Here is a 19,349-nt window from a genome sequence, read left to right on the forward strand (position 1 = left end):
GTTCAGGTTCAGGAATCTTACTAGTTGCAGCAGCATGGTAGACATTCCAGATTTAGTTCATGAGCTCCTAATTGCTGCAATTTCTGCTAAAGCTAGCTCAAGTATGCATACTTTAGTCAGAGATGTGTATAACATTTTTGTATACTTAGAAAAACACTCAAAGATGCTGTCCTTCCCCATCAACAGTCAAATATAGAAACAAATTTAGTGTTTATTACTCACAAATTGTTGTATGTTACAAGTATTATTTATTGAGATACTAGTTTTGACAGCAAGTGTAGATTATTCATCCTGACGTAAGAGGTTTAGACTTTACTTACCTGGAGTAAGAAGGTTGCTTTTCTAGAAAGAGAGAGAAATAAAAGCTTAGTGAAAAAGTACTTCTGACAGTTTCTACAGAAGACAAAGCTAAGGTAGAAAGAAACTAGATTTGAAGTACTTTTAAAAATCCAATCAAATAGAAAAAAAAAAAATCGAAAAGAAAGTCCAAATAAATGTACAGTAACTGCATACTTTTGGCATTACATGTGTAACAGAGCTGTTTCTTGAGCTGATGACAGAAAATTTTGGCAGAAAACTGGACAATTAATGGACATAAGGGATAGAAATACATAAGGGATAGAAAGAACCTATTATGGGCACAGCCTTAATCCGTGTGAGAATACAGCCTTTGGAAGGGATCATAGTCAGATCTTGTTACAATATTACATTCATACTTACTGAGGTAATAGATGTTAATAATCTCTTTGGAGTAATAACCTACAAAAGAATACAAGAGGATAAATGCATTTGCTACTGAACTTGTCCACCACCTTAGCATGAAAACTAGACAGTGAAACTACTGAAGGTTTATCTAAAATTTTGAATGGGTACTTGTTGGGGTCCCTTCCCCCCTGCAGCGGGGATTACTGCAACAAGTATATTTCAAACCAGGAGTCCCGTGGAAACAAAGTATATATGGACAGATTCGTGGCAGATGTTTCAGAGATGTTTATTTCTCCGGCCGCATGGCCGGGGCTCAGCTCAGGAACTCCCCAGTCACAGGACCCGAGGGTCCTTGGCGTTATCAGGGAACCCAAACCAACCAATGGGGAATGAAGCTGAGCAGGGGCAGGGAAACCCCGTGTCTCCCCCCCAGGGCCCATCTCCCAGAGCTCCATGGCAGGGGGAAGGGACCCCAACAGGTACTCATGGTGTTGAGTAAATCTTGGGTTTTGACCGGATGTAATATAGCTCAGTGGAAGAAATGCTGCATATCAAAGAGATAATTACTGCAGAAAAGTTAAAGCATGCATTACCTTGGGATGAGCAGCATATTTTAAAAAACCCAATCTTAGTAGGCCTTTTTACCTATGTAATGGGATTTCAAAGTTACATTTACTTACTAAAGGTAAGAGTTAACAATAAAAGTATGGGTATGTTCAATATACTGCTATTATACGTTGTTATTTTCAAATTAAAATCTCAAAGTTTAAGTGAGACTGTATTAAACATGAATTAGAACTATGTGCTCATCTCTTCTTGATGCTGAAAGACAAGTCTAAGCAGCTTGTCGAAAAGCAGATACAGGATGCCATTGGCAAACCTATAGCCTCATATCAGCAACTTACCTACAGTAGCACAAAACCATTCCATTTCAAGTAAAAGTTCCTTTAAACTACAGCACAGGAGGGAAGTAAGCCCTGGATTTGAAACTTTTATTAGAGGATAGGTGGAAGCTTTCACTATGGGAGGCTTTCATTGTGCCAAATCAAAGAATAAAGAAATTTCCTATTTCTGCTTGCAGACATGGGATTTAAGTACTCATTCCAACTGTTTTGAAAGACACTCAAGTTTCTTGTTTTTACTAAGTGACAGATATCTTGTCAAGGAGGAAATCAGACCTGAAGCCATTAATTCACTGTGTGCTCTAGCTATTAGAATGAAAAGAAGAAAAATACACACACCCTCTCCCCAAAAAAACCCCAAACAAACAAACCACCACAAAAAACCCAAACCACCTCCAGAAAGGCTTGTTTAGGGAAACATATCCTTAATAAAGCACAAACACTTGACATGTACACCCTTGTTAAAACAATGTTTGCTTTAAAAAGCAAGTGTCTAGGGCTTTTACTTAGTACTGGGGAGAAAGAGGAGTTTTCAGTCAATCAATAAAACCTTTAAGAAAAATCAAACTCCAGGGTAGGGCATAGTTTAAACTGGTGTAGTTTAAATGAAGTGGAGAAAACGGGCAGAAAATCACTATTGGAAGCCCCACACCTAGTAAAATAAAGGTCTGCGAAGCATAGCATGTTGGAGAACTAGTAAGACTTCTCCTTCCTCTCCAATATATTTCAGATTCAACCAAGTGCTGCAAGTCCAATCTACTAATTCCTATAGGTCTCCATAATCCATCTGTCATTGCAGATGTTCCAAGAAGGGAGCAAAAGGAAGCAACAGATTGTCTAAGACTATTAGTCAGTTTTCCTAGTGCACCTTCTGTTGAAACAGCACACTGATTTTCAGGTTTCATTTACCTTAGATTTATTTGTCTTTTTCCTTTTATCCGTGCTTGTAACTTCTTTTCTCTGCACCTGTAAGGCAAAAAGGTATTAAGAAAGTACAGCACATCATTCTCCCTTACACCTCCTCTTGACAGGAATTGATACATACCCAACTGTAAACTTCTATATTTATTTCAAAGTCATTTGACACATCATGCCTAAAAGGGAAGAAATAAAAACAAGTTAAACAAACTGAAGCAAAAAGGCTTTTGTTTTGGTTTGTGGCAGGGTTTTGGGGTTTTGTTTATTTGTTTGTTTTGGTTGGTTTCATTGGGTTTTAAGTTACTCTTTACTTCTTCCCTCCTTTTACTCCTTATAACTGTCCAAGGAGCAAGAAGGTTTTAGTGTATTACTATTTAAAAATACTTTCCAGAACTCAGAGAAGAAAAGGGGATGGGAGGACAAGGGGCAGATAAAGTGCATCTACCATTTCTCAGATTGCACCCTTCAGCACACTTCTGGCACATGCTTCTAGAGACAGATTGGGTTTTTTGAGTAAATTTCTTTAAGTGAAAATTCCAGTTCAACTGAACTTTAAAAAGGGACTTTGTTTATTTATTTTGAAGCCTTACTAAGAAACAGCCATTTGAACTTAAAATACCTATTTAGCTGACATATGAGCATTGAAGTTATAATTGTAAGAGCACTATTTTTCCAGATACCAAAACCAAATAGCTATATAAAATGTTAGTTGCTGCAAAAGAGAAAAACACATCTCAGGCACAGCAATCCATCTGTCATTGCAGGTGTTCCAGAAAAGAACAAAAGGTAGAAAAAACAAGAGCTAAAATAGCTGATGGATGGTAGAATAAGTCTAGGTTGCTCTTCTGAGAGAAGTGCCTTCCAGCTATTTTTTGAAGAAGGAAATAGCTATACCACAAAATCTCTCCAAACTTTTTTGCAGAATATGACATTCTTATGACTAAGACTTTAAACATTTTTATGCATGGTCCACCAGCAGAGTTCAAACTGGTTCAAAAGAGTTTCTTTATACTTACATAGTAAACGTTGTAGTAAAAGTAAGAGCATCTCCATTCAGAGAGCTGGCAGTACTTGCTAATGGAGTTGCAACCATGTTTTCTGCTCCAGATCTCAGTATTATTACATAATAGTAATTTCCCGCTTCTGTAAGTACACATCAGATTATTTGGTTAGCCAGAGGACTCACCAAGTACTGCATTGCTATTAAGCACATCTGTTTCACCCCACTTAAAACATTTAGTTACAGTCAAGACTTGCTTATAAAATTACTCTTAAAACATTTTAATTTTCTTTATGCTACTAGCATAGCTAGCAAAATTGTCTCCATGGGATTCACAGCAACTGCTTTACTGCCTGGGGCATCTCAAGCCAGACCTACACAAACCAGTGCATGAAAAGGGAGAGGAAGGACTTGCAGTCAGATCCAGCAGACAATCTTAGTTCTTTATACTCCTTAGGTCTGCCAGCTTAACCACACATCAGCTTTCACTGAAACACTGAAAAATTAGTCAGAAGCAGATGAACTGAATGTCATAGCTAAATTTTCATTACCCCTAGATTCCTGAGAACATCAACACAGAAGACAAAAAAAAAAAAAAAAACCACCAAAAAAAACCCACACAAAACCCAAGGAGAATGAACCAGAAATATATGTTGGGAGAATGAGGAAGGAGAAGAGAAATAAAGCTCTTGTTTGATAGTTTTACCTGGCTTTTGAACTGTACCACATACAAAGTCTGCTTTTAGAGGTAGACGCATTTCTGAAATGGAAACAGATCCCCTGGAGGGAGCAAATTCAGCAGATGTAGAAGCAGCTTTATTTCTTTTGTTATGTGGTCCCTCACTCTTCAGTTTATTCAATTCTTCCAATAAAGCAGTTCTCTTCTCAGCTGCATAAAGAAATTAATTATAGTTCAACAGAAAAAAAAGTACTGAACAATTTTTTTTCTGCCGTATGTTAAATGCAACTTAAATGTTAATCATTTTACAGCACAGTAGGAATATTACAGTCAAGAAAGATACTAAAAATGTCCTCTTGCCTATAAAAAGAGCTGAGACAAAACAGATGCTATCCTGTTCTTTTTTCCAGGTGAAGAACTATTAAAAAATGGCCACAATGTAACACAATAAATGCATGGGGAAGAAATTATGAACCCTGTTGAAATGTTCATTACAAAGAATTGAACTTAGAATTGAGTACAAAAACCTACTTGCGAAGAGAAGAAGTCTCTCTGCTTCTGCTTCTTCTTGTGACCCTTTTCCATGTTCCTCATCAAAACAGCAGTTCAGAGCTTGACTGGCTTGATAAATCACTGTCTGTTGCATGTTGATCTCATTGTTCAGCTCCTAGAGTAAACCAGTAGTAAAAACGCTTAACAAGAAGAGATTTAGTGTTGCATTCAAACAAGGAAATGCCTCCAGATGAGCATTTTTGGGGTCAATGCTTCAGAAGAAAATCAGATCCTTTAGATATCAAACTACAAAAACCTTGCAGTTTACTGTTACTTCAGCAAAAGAACATTGCAGCATAAATTTTCTGATCTCAGAGGTATGGTGAAGAGAGAAAGACTAATATTTTATGTTCCATATCCAGTCTAGTCTTCCCTTCACCAGGTTAGCAGCAGCTAACCAGAAATTCAGCAATATAGATGAACAAAGCACTAGTAAAGATCAGAGTATTACCTACTGAAAGATGTAGTTACAAATTCTACCTAATTCAAAGGCAGTAAGTGATAAGACACAGATTCTGTCTCCTTCTCAAAATAATGGCTTGTTCTCTCCAGACTTAATCTATAACACTAATCTTTTAAGAGAAGCATTACCTGTTCAAATTATGCATTATCATTCCCTACCACTAGATATTTATGTGAAACAACCTAATTTTGCAGTTCTAAGCAGTATGTTAATGTCCTGGACATTCACAGGGGCAATTAAATTTGGAAACAGTAGATAAGAAAAAGGATTTTAAGAGGCATATTATATACCTGCATTTTCTTTTTGATATTGACTTGATCAGATGGGCCATTTCTTCTCATTTCTAGTTTGGCAGCAACATCTTCTTTGCGAACAATGATTTGCTTTATTGAAGGACGAGCAGTTTCCTTAAATCTTTGGGATCTGTACGCATCGACACTTTTAAAAAAGGAAACCCCACAAAATGTTTCACAGGAGTGCCAAGCTTTTTTTTAATATATTCATGGATATGTATTACATATTGATGCTTTCCAACTTGCCAAAACGGCTTTAAAGAAAGCATTCTATGAGCTGATTTTAAGCAACATAAAAGACTACACAGTTCTTGATAAAAACTGAGATCTTGCAAAACAAGCTTAATTTGTAGTCTGAGTTTTGTAATTTGAGCAGTATGCATCATTAGTAGAGTTAAAAAAGCCAGTGTCATAACTTGTACACAGAACCAGGGGTGGGGGGTTATGTTTATTACCTATAAGGAAGGTTGCGATCTTCTGATATAGAGCCAATACTGTCTCCAGATTCCGCCCTGGGAACTCGAGCCCTTTGGAACTTCTCAGACTTCAGACTTACATCACTGATACTGCTACCTTCCCCAGTTGACTTAGAAGGAGAGCCAAAGGCCTGAGGAAAAGAAAACATTGTGTTACAGATATCTGTTCACATAATTATTATCTGTTTTCTCTCTCCTTTACTTGTTCTGCATATAAACAGTAAATTTGCTTAATACTAGTTAACAGATGATATTTTACGAATATGGATATAGAGCAAGTTCATTTATTTATCTTAAGGACACCAACAGATTATTGAACTCGATGAGATGCCACCTTTAGTTTCCACATCAGTAGTTACATAAGTACTTCTCTTCAGATTTTTCATCTGCGGTCAACTCCATTGAATGCACGGATAGCACTGCAAATCCAGTACTAGTAACAGATTTGATTTAGCAGAAGACCACTTGTTAAGCAGAGAATCCAATATGCTACACTGTTTTCAGAGAAAAATAATTTTGCCTCATTATGCTTTCATTAGCAAAATATAATTTGTAACTTTTTTTAGCCCAGATATCCTAATACTACAAAATATCACTGCTCACAAGCAAATTGTACCTCTCTGTGTGATAAACAAGCCCTTCCCCACCCTCCTAATAATTCTCACCTCTGAACCAACAGATTCCACTAGAGGGGTTAACAGAGACATCGATGAAATATTCAGCGACTCTTCCTGCTCATCCTCATCACTTTCACCTTCCAGGCTCATGCTCATTTCTTTCTTCAGCTTTTCTATGTCTGGACCATCCTCTTGAAGAATTTCAAAAATCTCATTTATCACTTTTGAGCTATTCATCTCATCATCCACACGCATTTTGCCTTCATATACTTCATCTGAAGGGTGACATTTTTAAACGTATTAGTAGCATCAAGACTCCCATTAAACAAACAGAAAAGCAAACTCGTTTTGCTTTTCAAGCAAGCTTGATTAAAAAGCACTTCTTATAGTCGGGCATATAGAACCCCAAAGTACACTTCTGTGGCTATTTTAATATACTATTTTTACATATACTGCATAATCAATGTAGAAAGGGAATGAAAAGATGCAGCTTTTAGGCAAATTTCAACCTTTTCATTTCAAATGCATCTGAAGCTTAACTGCAAGTCCAACAGCAGAGCAGTCATTTCTGTCCTCTCCCAATGAACTTTTAATATCAACTTTTTAATATTCCTTGAAGACTTGAACATCAAGAGAGAAGGGTTATGTATGATAAAAGAACTTTCCTGATTTGTTTTATATAAACCTCATTACAAAACACATGGGGATCAGCATAGGGATGGTGAATTCATTATTCATACTTGAAGGATATTAACACTGTCCTAGACAAGTGGCAACAGAGACCTAAGTCATTAATACTCATCTACTCAATACAAACCTTTTGGTTTCTCATCAAGTTGTTCAAGTTTTGAGACAGACATCGCTTTTACAGGGCTCTTTGACTCAGCAATCTTCAGAGGACTGGGTTTATCAGCCTCTTCACATTTAGAAGTATCTAAGGGGTTTATAAAGAAAAGAAGTATTATGTCTAGCCTTTAAATTTTATTTTAGTTACTGAATTGTAGAAGTTTTACTAACAAAAAGACCAATAGATTAAATATTCCAGTTAGCCACACATAAAAAAAACCCATTAGAATACCCTCTACAACCTGTACATCTAGACTTCTATCTTATAATCAGAATCTTTATATATCTTTATATCTGAAACTTATACCACAAGAAATGATGCTGAGACCATAGTGGAGTGCAGCCACTCAAAAGCAAAAAAGGAGAATTTTAAAAAGACAAACAAAAAGATCCACTACACAGAAACCACTGCATGCAAACCCAATTATTCTAGAAGGACATTTGATAGACCTTACAAGTAAACAGGCTACCAAGAGTGTTAACTAAGTTCACACCTGTTTCACAGAGTTGAAGATTCTTCCACTCAGTAAACACCAGAAAGGATGTCAGGAGCACCTCAAAATTCTTTTCATGTGTCCTACCATAATAATTAATATCATAAAGGGATACTGACAAGGGAAATGTTCCCTCCACTAGATTCTTGTGGAAATTTGGATACTCAGGTACAGAATAGACTAAATCTGTAACTGATAATTGTCATTCACTTCCCTACACTTAACCTCCAATAAAGTTTGAAACACAGGTATACCCATTAAAAACCAAAGAGAATCTTGCCTTGCCATCCTTCCAAGTGGTACAGGAGTGCAGAGTACTACTATCATATGAGAAGACTTAGATAAGACAATCAGTAACCAAAGGAGGGTCCAGTTCCACATGTCAGTGTTACTGGCCTTTTTCTCTGCTCATGAATATCTAGTGCAGTGCTCCAGTACAGCACTAGTCACAGGCAAACTGTGACTCACCCGAAGACTCCACACTGGGAGACTTTGCTGGCCTGTCACCTGCTGGTGTGTCTTCTGATGATGCAAGAGCAGAGGCATCTGAGCTAGAAGGATGTTTTGGACTAGTCTGAGATTGGCTTTCCTGGCAAGAATAAAAACAGAATGCATTCAGGCGGTAATGTTCAAAGTGACTAAAAAAAAAAACTACCAGAAAAAACCCACATTTTAACACCTGCTAGGAAAAAGAGGTTGCCTATCCAGTATCCTATTTATTTATCTAAGATATTTAGCTGAAGTAGTAAATATTAAATGCTTGCATGAGGAGCTCTTTTGCTTTTGCAGTTATAGAACATAAAACCCCCCACACTTAACATTGTCAAGAAGTAAATAAATCAATTGGCTCAACGCAGTATCACTTGTCTTAGTTAAGTCTACAAGAGGTAAAAAAATCTAGTAATTCTTTAATAATCATACAAATCACTTGACAAGTCATCTTGTGCACCCCAGGCATTCCCAAAGCATAGGTTTTTATCTCTTATATACATTTCCACATCTAACCCTGTGTTCAGAACATGTTAAAGCAATCCAGACTATCTTATCTTGATTGATGAGGTAACACATTACCATTTTAGCTTCTGGAAGCTTCCTCTTTGAACTGTCACTTTTCTCTGCACTCCACAGATTGCCCCTATCAAATCGGCCACGAAGGCATGCAAGTTCTCGTTCACGTTCCTAAAGAAATGAAGGGAAATGGGAGAAAAGCTGACAGCTTTAAGATGTGACAAAATTTCAGATTCTTCAGGTAGGTGCAGAACAGTAATAACCTTCCCCAAGCTTATAAGTTAGCTATGAATGTAACAACTCATACCTGTTTAAGTTGAAGGGCTAAACTGGCAGTAGAGGAATTTTCATTTTGTTTGAGAAGCCTCTCCTGGATTGTCCTTGTATTTGGGGTAACAATGGGTGTTCTGCACCCCGGAGTATTCGTAGCAGGGCTGCGTGCACTACGCTCTTGACAGCACTCCCCAAAGCGTTCCAGGAAGGGCTTAATTCCTGATCCCCCTACAAGAACAATTGTTTTGCCTTGAAAGAAACTCTCAAAAATAAAGAAATCACTGCAACTTTGTATCCTGATGAAGGTTCCCAGAGAAGCAATTAAGCTGTCTCCTTTATAGCTCTTACTCCATTATACTTAATACAAACTGAACCTGAAGTGCAAATCATAACACTGATATTAATAAAACAGTAAATCAGAGCAAGAAGATGTCTGTCTCTTACTACAGTCCACATGTAACACACCAGTTATTTAAACTGGTTTGCCTTTTCCAAATTTCCTCCACAACCAGCCCCACTTGTATCTCTCATGAAAATAAGCAATCTTGTATATGAGGCAGATATATTGTTTGGCATCCACCCTACTTGATTAAGCTTGTCTTTTATTGTCAGCATATCTAAAGACGAACACTTGCTTTTCTGGCCACCACTTCAAAGAGTTCAAGCTGTTAGTCCAGATTTCTGACATAATAAGCAGTTGAATTTAAAACTGGGGATGTTCACTTGTTTTGACATCAGTGCTACCACTGAAAATAAAGACACCACAAAGTTAGAGCACCTATGTGGCACCAAGCTTTGATTTCTTCTAAATATGCTGGCTCTTAACATTATATTGAATGGATACATACAGTATCCAACCATCTGAAATAAACTTTGAAAGATTTCAGTTTACATGTTAGGCTGCTTTTGCTCTTAAGAGTTACTAAAACCATGTCCAAGAAAATGTCCCCTGCAAAGTACAGAAGCTGTACAACTTACAACAATTATCACAGAACTCATCAGCATTTTATTCAAGTTACAGCTGGAAATAGGTATTATCTGGTATGGTACCTTAAATTCTTAAATATGTAGTTTTCAACACAGAACACATAGGCCTAATTTGAATGAATATTTACAGAAGCTGAAAAACAGCCTACCTGGTGTTGTGGGTTTACCCTTAGGTTCAAGTTGCACATGTGTTCCTTTGACTGGCTCTGCTTTGGACTGAACTGGTTGAGGCAAAGCTGACTTTGCTGTTTGCTGTTTATCTTCAGTTTTCCGAGGACTGCAGAGATTCTCTGTTGGCAGTTGTTGTACTTCAGATTCTTTAGAACAGGGAGCAGTGACTCTTGAGGATTGTGGTAAAAATTTGTTTGGATCCTCAACAAGGGAAAAAGGAAAAAAAAAAAAAAACCATGAGACTTACATTCTTATTCTCTCAAGAGGAAAAAGGATGAAAGCACTCTGCATATCATACTATCACCTAATACATATATTCCTTCAACAAAAGAAAAAGCCAGGTGTTAAGCTTTTAATAGATTTTTTTTATCCAGTATTTCAAATTGTTTCAGCATTTGATTCCAGGTGCTCTTGCCAGCTATTTCAGGTATATTCCCACATTTCTCTAAACATGAATGCACATGGCAGATACTGTCATTGCAGAAATGGCATAAATTGAACAATAGGTGTCTGGTACTAGTAATTTCATCATTCTGATTAAGTCTTTGTACAGCAATAATATTTACGATTTCAGACAATCAACTACATGAAGTTACAGAGTGAAAGCCAGTATCTCTGTAACAAGTCCCCCTTCTGATGGTCAAGAGCAGCAATCAAGTACATTGACATTGACAAAACACATAAGTACTCTCATCTTTAAGTCTCAATAAAAGGAATGCTAAGCTGTTTCATATCTGCTATTAAAAAAGGGCATGTGGGATTGCAATAAAGCAGAAGTTGTAAATAGACTAAGATGACTCACACCAAATCTTTAGATCCAGATTAAACAGTTATGTGCTAACATTTGTCCGCCCCAATACAATACTCAAATCAATTTTTAATCAGCAACTAAATCAGACACTCACCGCTCTCTTTGAGTTTGCTGGTTTATTAATAGAAGCCTCAACAAGCCTTTGAGAACAGGATGCAGCTTCCTGCTTTACACTGCTACTATTGATTCTAGCAGATGCTCCACTTGTAGTGGACAATTTGGATAAACAAGTAGTGCCAGGCTGTTCTTGTGCATTGTTTTGCTTTGCAGATGGATGACTTAGGTCATCTTCCCAGGAACCAATAGTAGCAGCAAGGTTAGCTAAACGGCCTCTTCTCCCAATAGGGGTTTCACTTGTCAGGGCATTAGATCTCTGCTTAGGTGGAGAAACAGACAGATCTTTTGACTGGAGAGGAGACAGAGGCACACATTCAGAGGGATCTGAAAAAAAGGAAAGCACATTTATTTCGCTAACAAAATACATTGAGATATATTTGCGTCTTTTGCATTGTACTATATATTGAGTTTATCAACAATTAGATGTTCCTGCCATCAGCAGAATCAAACTACTATCCCTGGAGGCATTGAGACTAATCAAATTAAACATTTTTAATCAAGCAGTTTACTAGTTTTATGTCACTGTTGTGAGGAGCAAGGCATCAGACTAGTAGAGGAAAAAAAAGTTTAAAATTAAGCTGTAGACAACAGCTTCAATATTTCAGGCCTGCCTTAGTGTTGTCTTAGAACTCTTTATGAAAACATTAACCTTCACACACACAAAATTATCTTATTCTAGCCAACATAATCATCAATACAAACACAGAGAGACACCAATGGTGCTTAACAAGTGAAACATACCCTCACTATCCCAGCAGCGCCGCTGTTCTGCCAACTTCTGCATACGTGTTTTGACTGAAGGGGCTGCAGGAGTTTCTGACTTGGTATTTGGTTTTACTTTCTCAAGAGGCTGGACCAATGAAGCTCTGTTAGAAGTCGTTTCATGTGATTCTGAAGTCATCTGAGGGGAATCATGGCTTGTGGAACTTGAAGGAACTGGTTGTATGTTCTCCGAACTAGAGGCCTGAGTCTCTGTATCGTTTGAGCAGAGCCTCTTTGATGGTGATGGCTTTGTATCTGGTTTTACTGGATGGGTCAGAGTATTCAAGCAAATTAGTATTCAAACAATCTAAAATATTTTCCCGACAATACAAAATTGTAGTGCAAATAAAGTTGTGGTTTATGAATACCCTAATATGCTTCCCAAAAAAATGCCCTTCCCAAATCTACCAAGCACAAGGCACTCTCTTTGGCACTACACAATTATTTCTAAATAGCTTACTAATGACTTGACACACCTGCTCTCAGGTCCAGCTAAACACGAGCTAGTCCTAGTGGCCAGGTAACTGCATCCATCACTGTTTAGTTTAAGATAAATGCTCAGTGGTTTCACTTTCCCTTTGGAAAGAAAATGGGACCTCTATCAAGACAATCTTTATTAAACATGTTGCAAAATACCTTCATCACCAGGAAGAGGTGCCTGGTTACCAGTGTCTGCCAAAGGCTCTCTGGCTCTCTTGGTCTGCATTGTGGGTCTCGCCCCCATCTTGGGCCGCTCCGCCATTTTCCTCTGCAGGTTCTCTCGCCTGGCACGGGTTCTTTCGAGGAGTTTCTGAGTGATCAATAAGTCATGTGTTACCACAGACTGCAGTGTGTTAACTAGTAATGGCTCAGAGTAAAAGATGGTGGAATTCTGTTTAGCATATATAGCTGGTAGGTTCCAAATTTCAGTCATTAAATCAACTATTGTCTCCAACTAGCTTGGCTCTGAAAAAAAAAATCAGGCTAGAGAGACACAAGTAATGGCAAAATTAAAGAGGAGGGGCTCCTATAGACCCCAAAGTCATCAGAAATGTTTGAAAGTAATTTTTTTTTTATCCTGAATCACCATATGACAGTCTTGATCTGTCAAGTCTTGCTAGTAGGGTTTTCTGACACATTGCTAAAGCATCTGGTCAAGTCACCTGACTGGCACTAGCCCTGTAACAAAATAAACAGCATTGAAGCGATTGTCAAGAGGTCGTAAAAAAGTTCAACAAATAAATGCATGGCAGTCAATATTTAAAAAAAAAAAAATGTTATTATACCCCCTAAATCAAAAGGTGAATTTCTTTGCCTCAAGCCTAAATTTTAAGAATAGACTGATGATATAGCTAGCTATATTATGATAAACAGCCTGTTTATTAAGCTATCTCTATGCAGAAAAACATATAAAGAGATACTAATAAAGCTATATAAAAACATTCTTTTTCATTTGCTGCCCATTGGAAATTTGAGTACTCTGATTATATTCAATACAAAATAGCTGTTTTAGTAAATGTTCCACACTAGTACAAAATGATTCCTTACAGTATTCAAGTTTAAAATAGGCTGTGGTTTGTTTGTTTGCTTTAAATATAGCACTTGTAAGTCATTATCACTCAGTTTGATCACACCTAAAGGATACTTAATTACTCTTTTGATCGAGGTTTTAAGGTCCTTTGAGACAAGAAATTGTGAGATTGAACTAATGGCCTTTAAAGGGAAGCATATAAACTGCACTTGTTTGGTGGCACATAAATTATTGTGAGAACTGTGCCAGCTATTATCTGTCCTGTTGCACAGCAATTAAATACACATTTCACATTTTTAGCTGTCTAAGGCTGAAGTGTTAAACAATGTTCCATTGTAGGGCAACACAGGACAAACAGAATGTCAATCTCAACAGTTTTTTTGTGAAAGCAAATCTCAGCTTTGCTAACTTTCACAGAAGAGAAGGAATTTGGAAAAAAAAATCCCAAACCACACTGCATAAAATGCTATGAGTGCCTTCAATGCAGGTTCCATGTTAGTTGTGTTCCCAAGTCAGCTTTCCTTATTTCCAAAATGCAGAACTACAAAACACACATAATACCCACATTAAAAAAAAAATCCCAAAGGCGAGTTAAATTAACAGTTCTTGCAAAAAGTTGACCATCTCTTACAACAGTATTCCTACAGTTCTATTCAAATAGAGTCACATTCCTTTCTGTTTTGTTAGTTGAGCAAAATAGAGTTTCAGTTGTTACAAATGAGATGTCACTTCCCAAGAATGCACGCCTCTGTTGTTCAGCTCCGGCTCCTATTGGCTTCTTGCATCTCAAATTTTCCATGCAACTGCCATTATTCCAACGGTGCTGTTAACACACGATGAGTAAGCCACACTCCACAACTAGAGGATTACTTTCCAAGTTCATCAACAGGGTAATCTCTCCAAGTACATTCTCCAACTGTTCTAATGACAAAGTTTCAGAGTATCATAGAAGTCTAAAATCCTAGAATATCCTGAGTTGGAAGGGACCCACTAGAAGTCCAGCTCCTGACCCTGCACAGAACAGCCCCAAGAACCACATGAAGTGCGTGAGAGCATTACCTACTTTATTACATCAAGGAATCTGAAGACTACTAAGTCAAAATCAGAGGATCACTGTGTTACAAAAGCACTTTCTAAAAATCAGAAAAAAACTTCAAATGTTAATGGACCACCTCAGTTTTACAAAAGTATGTTTTAAAGTACATATTAGAGAAGACACTCAGGCCCATATATATGATTACAAGAATTTGTTCTAATTACCCTGCTTTACTAGCAGGATAGAGCAAAGGGAGCAATTGAAGGAACAGTTAACTTCAAATCTCACATTTGCAAATTTTCTCCAAACAACTGCATCGCTTATTTCTCTTTGCTCATCCCCCATGCTAGGAAACCATACTTGCCTCTAAGAATATTAAAAACTACTTCAAAGTACTAAATAACCTAGACTACTTCTAACAAAGCCTTCTGTGCAAGAAAGGTGAGTTACAAAATCAGCTATAAAGTCACAATCAGCATGTTCCTTGCGATCCTGAAAAAGCACCCACTGCACCATCTCCCCTGTGCGATCTGAATTAATAATTTGGTTGAAATTCAGAAGGTTATTAGCTTTTCCTTGCAAGATTAACCAAAAGAAACATTATTTCAGAACTGATTTGAAAGCATCCCACTGAATCTTACAGAAAGATTTATTTGAGCTTAAATTCACTGAGACACAGACAAAATTTGCTATGCCAAAGGGATCAGCATACACTGAATTAACAGTATGCTTCATCCAATTAAGGCTCAAATTACACTGTTTTACATAATCAACACTTACAATGCCTCACCAGGTCCCTGCAAGTAATAGACTGTGGTAATTTGTAGACAAAGATTATCTGAAAACACTTAAACTAAGGGAAGATTATATTAAAAGAAAAAAAAAATAGCAACACAAACCACAGAACATAAATAGGTGGTAAAAGGCTTTCTTTTCACAGAACTTTGGGGAAAGTGACTAAACTTCAATACTAGGACACTAATATTGGTCAGAACTTTACACAACAGTGGAATGTCCTCCACAGCAGAAGTATTCTTGATAAACTGACTTTTTATGCACACTGCAATACTGGCTAGCACTTGAATGAAGTTTACTCTGGGGAGCGGCCTCACAGTTGGTCATTTTCAAAGCATTTCAAAGTTAGCTTATGCACAAGAAGGGCGTGTAGAGGTTGGAATACCTCCCAGTATGCAAAACCATTTTAAACTTGATTCAGTAGTCTGAACTTGAAGTTTATTTAAGACATGCTGGATCATGTCACTCACTACCAACTAAGGAAGAAGGTTTTAGATGTTTACACTTAGCAAAACTTTACATGGGGGTAGGGTAGAACTGCCTTGGCATAACACATTTAGTAAATCTATTCGGATGAACACCTTATGTTCATCTTTTTAAAATCAGATCTGTTCAGTCACCTTTTTTGGGCATCCAAATTATTTGAAGCATGTCAGTTTGATAAACAGATTGTTTAAAAGGGGAGGAGAGAGTATTTAATCACTGTAGCTGATTTGAATTTTTTTTTTACGTAGTTCAGGTTTTATTTACGCAGGCTGTGGATTGAAGGCCCTTGTTACTATGACATTTCTCAAAGCCGTCACAAGACGGCTTTAAAACTTTATACCTCTGACATGAAATCAGAAGTATAAAGCACAGCATCTTTAAGAAACCTTCAACCTTCAGACAGATTCAAGGTGGTCAATTCCTCATTTTGCTACAATTTTGCCTCTGTATAACTTAAGCACACACACAGCCAATGCACCCTCACAACTGATGGGTTTTAAAAAAAAAAAAAAAAAAAAAAGAGAGAAACTGTGCCTACCAACGAATATGACCAGTCGCAGGTGGCAATAGTGCCAAATAGGACGCATTTTTTATCAGATGGTCTCCGCTTTGGGCAGACTTATGATCCGACCTTTAGGTATGGCAGGCACAGAGTGCGTCAACAGCGCTCCCATCTGCTCCCGGGGTCCCTCCCGTGCCCGCTGAAAATCTTATCTGCCAGACGCGCATGAAAGGCAGACGCCCGCCTTGGGAAGGGCCTCTCCTCCGCAAGCCCTTGCACGAATCACCCATGCTCTGTCCTCTCCCAGCAGGATCTGACAGCGCCCGGGCGGCTCCGGGAGAGGAGGCACCGGCAGGAGCAAGGCGGGGCGGGGCAGCGAGGGTCTCCCCGCTGCCGGGAAAGAGGGTCGCTGCAAGCCCGCAAATGCCCCCGCGAGCGAGGACGAGGGTGGCTGACAGGGCTCAGCCAGGAGCAACTATCCCGCCCGGAGAGCGCGGTGCAAGGAGCAGCTCCCTTCCCTTCGGACCCCAACCGGCTCCCTTCCCTGCGGTCCCCGACCCTGACAACTCGCCGCCTCCCCAGCTGACGACCCAGGAGCCGGGCCGGGCCATGCCCTCACCTCGGTGAAGGGGTCCATCGCGGTGCCGCCGTCGCCGCCGCTCGCGCAGGGTCCGCTCGCCAGGGCCGCCCGCGAAGAGCCGAACTCCCGCCCCAACCGCTACCGGGATTTGAATTTCAGCGCCCGCCGCGCGCGGGCACGACGGGAAGAGGGGGCGGTGCGCGCACGCGGGCGCTGATTGACAGGAGCGCCGCCCAATCCGGCCGCACGCGCCCGCCCGCCCGCGCGGGGGGACCTGAGGGGCTGGCGGCGGCCGGAAGGGCGGGCGATCCCGCTTCCCTGGGTATGGGATCGCGGCTGGCTCCGCGAGCTGCATCCCCGCGTTCTGCGTCTGACCCTGTGTGCGGCCCTGCCGCCCAGGGCTTCCTTGTGTTGCGTGCCCGGAGTCCATCCAGCCGTGGCTGCTCTGCCACGGAATTCCTTTGGAAAAGACTTCCGAGATCATCGAGCGCAACCTGTGACCGAACACCACTCTGTCGACCAGGCCGTGGCACTGAGTGACACTTCCAGTCTTTCCGTAAACACCTCCAGGGACGGGGACTCCACCGACTCCCCCACCTCCCCGGGCAGCACTTTCCGATATCTAATCATTCATTCTGTGAAAAGATTCCTCCTAATATCCGACCTAAACCTCCGTTGGCACAGCTTAAAGACTATGTCCTCTTGTCCTCACCTTCCTTACTGGCAGTCCCTCTTCTAAAGAAAAGGCTTTCGCCTGTTTTACAGGCAAGTAGAGCAATAGTGTCCAGTTGACCACACATCTTGCTGCAGCTGCTCAGTAGGAGTGTGCCCTGAGCCTGGAAGATTAATTTTTCACCTGGCATTGACATGGAGGTGTCAGTGGAAAACATGATTTTTATGTGACACAGTAAATGGAGAGGATACTTACCCAGTGCAGCTGTGAAACTTACTGGTCCTTCTCATGGGTTTTGAGTTTCTCTTCGTACTACAGCCGGTGGGTCTCATGAAACCTCACCCACCACTTCCTACAGCTGTCCCTTGCACCATTTCACTGGCAGACCTTTCTCAGTGGAGAATTAGCAGAGACCCACTGGTTGATGAGGTTCACACCTTGCTATCCGTGCACCATCCCAAACTCCTTTCCCATACATGTTTTGAGCATAATCACAAATACAGCTTGGTTTTTTTCATATCTGCCATTCCCCTTGGGAGGCTGCTATAGGTTTGACTGCCCCAGTGAATAAACCTTGTCAAATTTCCAGTCTATCCATATGTATTGACACCCCTTTATACTTTTTTGCTTGTATGCAAAAAGTGTTCATTACCTTGCATGAATGCCTTTCTTCACCAGTGCTGTGCTTCTTGCCTCTTTGACTGTTTATATGCAGCAGTCTTTTCGTCCAGCCTTTACTTTGCCTTGCTAAACAAACCAACACTCTTCTAACTGTCCCTCATTAAAAAATCCTTCCAATGTCTTATTTACAAACAGCATGGCATCAGTGTGCAGCAGAATCTGAAACTACAATATCAAATAATACTTTTCTGAAGAAATCTTCAAGATTAGACACTCTGGCAAACAAACATCTCTGCACTGTTCTCAGGTAAACATGGGTTGGAGCAGTCCAAGGTCCAGTGTCAGAACTTGCTCACACACCAGGCAGAAAACTGGGACTTACCAGATGGGACTTGTCACTCATTCATAATCTATGAACCAGCCTGTTCAGTGGTAAGAAGGAACAGGCTTTATTTCCTTCAGGAAAAACCAGGTTTAGCTATCACTGGTAAACAACAGAAACATTCCATTAATGGAGCAGTAGAGAATCAGTGCACGAAAACACCAGAAGACAAAATAGCCAATATGGAGCTCAAAGTCCTTGGCAGAAAATACAGAGAATTACCATTAGATCCTTTCTTTCTCGTACTATCTCAAAGGAAGAAAAGTCATGCACAATTTGAGCCCTTTTAATAATACCAAATTACTGCAATCGAAACATGCTTTCTGCTTTACATGTGAGTCTGTGGGATTTATATGGTGCAGCTCCATCTGTCCGTGGTGCATTTCCAAATGTGGCTTGGTGCATTTCCATTGCTGGTGTCTTTCAAATGACACAGTGTAGCACATGATGCTCAGCCTGGGGGCCGACAGAGTGGGGGCGGCTGCTCTGTTTGTGTACATAATGATGTGCACATAATACTGACATGTGCTAATCATTGTTAAAAAAGAGGAAAATAGTGATGTTTATTCTGTGCAATATATTTCTTGGAAAATATATTTCTCTACAGTTTACTCTGAAAAATGAAATGGAGACTCCTAGGAGGGTATAACTGCTTAAATCAATGCAGTATATATGTGACAAATGTCCTTT

General features: G+C 39.5%; 1 protein-coding gene across 3 annotated transcripts in view; it reads right to left on the minus strand.

Moving 5' to 3' along the window:
- ANLN (anillin actin binding protein) overlaps nt 1-17,145 on the minus strand; it is a 29,162-nt gene extending 12,017 nt beyond the window's left edge. Inside the window, exons 1-19 of one of the 3 annotated variants that reach the window (XM_042042849.1) lie at nt 17,023-17,145; nt 12,711-12,864; nt 12,054-12,338; nt 11,290-11,636; nt 10,363-10,585; nt 9,261-9,454; nt 9,017-9,124; nt 8,414-8,534; nt 7,423-7,539; nt 6,654-6,880; nt 5,968-6,119; nt 5,510-5,657; nt 4,736-4,871; nt 4,232-4,414; nt 3,542-3,668; nt 2,653-2,701; nt 2,517-2,573; nt 721-759; nt 321-342 (exon numbers count right to left, since the gene is read on the minus strand). In XM_042042849.1, coding sequence (XP_041898783.1) covers nt 321-342; nt 721-759; nt 2,517-2,573; nt 2,653-2,701; nt 3,542-3,668; nt 4,232-4,414; nt 4,736-4,871; nt 5,510-5,657; nt 5,968-6,119; nt 6,654-6,880; nt 7,423-7,539; nt 8,414-8,534; nt 9,017-9,124; nt 9,261-9,454; nt 10,363-10,585; nt 11,290-11,636; nt 12,054-12,338; nt 12,711-12,864; nt 17,023-17,040 — 2,707 coding nt within the window. In that variant the 5' untranslated portion in view covers nt 17,041-17,145. Of the gene's footprint in view, nt 1-320; nt 343-720; nt 760-2,516; nt 2,574-2,652; nt 2,702-3,541; nt 3,669-4,231; nt 4,415-4,735; nt 4,872-5,509; nt 5,658-5,967; nt 6,120-6,653; nt 6,881-7,422; nt 7,540-8,413; nt 8,535-9,016; nt 9,125-9,260; nt 9,455-10,362; nt 10,586-11,289; nt 11,637-12,053; nt 12,339-12,710; nt 12,865-16,439; nt 16,589-17,022 lie in introns of those variants that run through there. The other 2 variants (XM_042042850.1, XM_042042851.1) reach the window with 2 other exon arrangements.
- Nucleotides 17,146-19,349: the final 2,204 nt, after the last annotated feature.

Source organism: Corvus kubaryi, unplaced genomic scaffold (assembly GCF_017639235.1).
Source record: "Corvus kubaryi isolate FWS band 111438036 unplaced genomic scaffold, C.kubaryi_AGA036_p1.0 37398, whole genome shotgun sequence".
NCBI classification, from domain to species: Eukaryota; Metazoa; Chordata; class Aves; order Passeriformes; family Corvidae; genus Corvus; species Corvus kubaryi.